The sequence below is a fragment of the Suricata suricatta genome, chromosome 7, assembly GCF_006229205.1.
Source record: "Suricata suricatta isolate VVHF042 chromosome 7, meerkat_22Aug2017_6uvM2_HiC, whole genome shotgun sequence".
Taxonomy (NCBI): Eukaryota; Metazoa; Chordata; class Mammalia; order Carnivora; family Herpestidae; genus Suricata; species Suricata suricatta.
In genome coordinates this window covers 115052-117113 of record NC_043706.1, presented here as the reverse complement: position 1 = coordinate 117113, position 2062 = coordinate 115052, and the positions used below count along the sequence as shown (strand labels likewise).

The 2062-nt window shown below is 57.0% G+C and overlaps 2 protein-coding genes across 2 annotated transcripts in view; one reads left to right on the top strand and one right to left on the bottom strand.

Annotated features, from left to right (window-relative positions):
* The window catches only part of PPP1R11 (protein phosphatase 1 regulatory inhibitor subunit 11), a 3265-nt gene extending 1635 nt beyond the window's left edge, over positions 1-1630 (top strand). Inside the window, exon 3 of the mRNA XM_029945098.1 lies at positions 442-1630. Coding sequence (XP_029800958.1) covers positions 442-644 — 203 coding nt within the window. The 3' untranslated portion in view covers positions 645-1630. The remainder of the gene's footprint in view (positions 1-441) is intronic.
* RNF39 (ring finger protein 39) overlaps positions 1247-2062 on the bottom strand; it is a 4136-nt gene continuing 3320 nt past the window's right edge. Inside the window, exon 5 of the mRNA XM_029944876.1 lies at positions 1247-1359. Within this exon, the coding sequence (XP_029800736.1) occupies positions 1247-1359 (113 nt within the window). The remainder of the gene's footprint in view (positions 1360-2062) is intronic.

Genomic DNA, 2062 nt, shown 5'->3' with positions numbered 1-2062 from the left:
CACCTGCCTACAGGCCTATCTACTGCCTTGTCACACCTGCTCACACCTGCCCACAGGCCTGTCTGTCACTACCACCTGCTCACATCTGCTCACCTCTCCCCACAGGCCTATTGCCTTCTCACACATGCCCAGGGACCTGTCACTCCGTTGGTGATTCCAGGCATCAGGGACACAAGGCTAAGACTGGAGGGAGGAGGGAGAGTCTTGTCCTGGGACAGGCCAGGCCCTGAAGGCAGAGGGTATAAGTGGGGAGAAGCAGGGCTTTGGATCCTGGTCAACAGGAGGAGGGTTTGGGGGCCTGAGTCGCTGGGGGGTGGAGGGGGGCCTGGGGAAGCTGGGTCCTGCACAAGGGAAGCAGTTGTTACTGAGATACGGTGGCTGAGGAACTGACTGTATCTTAATTTTTGCTCCTTTTTTCTGGGCTCCTCCCTCCAAATCCAGGCTGCTGTATTTATGAGAAACCTCGGGCCTTTGGCGAGAGCTCCACCGAGAGCGATGAGGAGGAAGAGGAGGGCTGTGGCCACACACACTGTGTACGGGGCCACCGCAAGGGACGGCGTCGTGCAGCCCCAGGACCCAGCCCCAGCACCCCTCCCCAGCCTCCTGACCCCTCCCAGCCCCCTCCAGGGCCAATGCAGCACTAAATTCCTCTCTGCCCCACCATCCCCGTGTCTGTCTGGCCCTGAATGTATTCATGTCGCTACGTGGGGACTAAACCGATGGTTTGACCCCTTCTCCAGCCCCCTCCTGCCGTCTTCTGCCTGATGGAGGGAAGAGGAGAGGAAGGGAGACAGAGATCCTGGAATTCTGACTTGCTGCTATTCCGGAACCCACGCTTCTGGGTTCTCCCAGCCCTCGTTTCTCCCTGTGCTCTCCTGGGGTCCAGGCATCTCAGCCCCAGGCTCTTCCCCTCGTTCTCACTGCCAAACCGCCTGTCCTGGGATCCAGTCTCCTGACCCCTTGCGTTTTCTGTTTGAGTCCAAAACACTTAAATTGGGTTTCCAGCAGTCCCAGCCTTCACTGCCAGGATCCCAGTCAGATTCCGGGCCGTCTTGCCCCAGCTCCGCTTTTTAACCCTGGCCTAGAGCGCTTCCAGTACTGTGTTTATATAAGCCTGTGGGGTATGTGGGCTCCCAGCCCAACACCCTTATGCCCTCCAGAGGGGCTGGGAGAGAGAGAGGTCTTTGTTTTCTCACCTTTCATGGAAAATGGAAAAGGAAATTGTGATGGCCTCTCCTCACCTTTCTCACCTGACACTGGATGTGACGAAGCTGGCTTGGAAACTGGCAACATGGAGCCAGCCTTCTCTGACTTCTGGCTTCAGAGACAGATCCAGCTTAGTCCCAGGGTCCTGGGTCCCTGGGAGAGGAAGGAAAAAGGGGGGGGGAGCAAAAAGGGTATGTCCCCTACACTGCACTCTTACCCCTTCCTTCCTAGGCTTCCATGTCTCTGCCAGCCCAGATGCCCAACTCTCAGCCCTTCCCACTCCTTAACTGGGATCTTGAGTTCATTTCCTAGGCCTCTTGCCATACACAGTTGCAGAGATGAGTCAAATCATACCATCACTGAGATCTCATTTATTGCCACAGATGCATAAAATAAATAACCCAACATCACAAAACGTGTTAAATATGGGCCCATTTATACACATGGGGAAAGATGTGAAGCTATTTACAGGGAGGAGTTTGGGGGGGCTGGGGCATCCCCAGGCCGAGAAGAGAGGAGAGGGAGGTAGCACCCCTGGTTCCTTGCTGCGTGTGTGCAGGGGGTCGTCAGGAGGGTTCCTAATGGGAAAAGGCTGTGAGCAGAGAAAGCAGTCACCGTGGAGTAGACCTGCCCTGCCCCCTTCCCAAAACGGTACTGAGCTCCATGGAGGGCCCTGAGACCCAGGCCAGAATCCAGTGAAGAAACCCCAGATTGGATCGGGCTGGGAAGCAGGAGCTGTGGCCCGAGGAGAAGGCCCTGGGCCCTCTGAGACCAGCAGGGCAGGGGTGGGAAGGGAAGGCTTGGCTAGCGGGCCCTCTGTGTAGTGGACGCCGCCAATTGCCAGCATTGGGGGGCA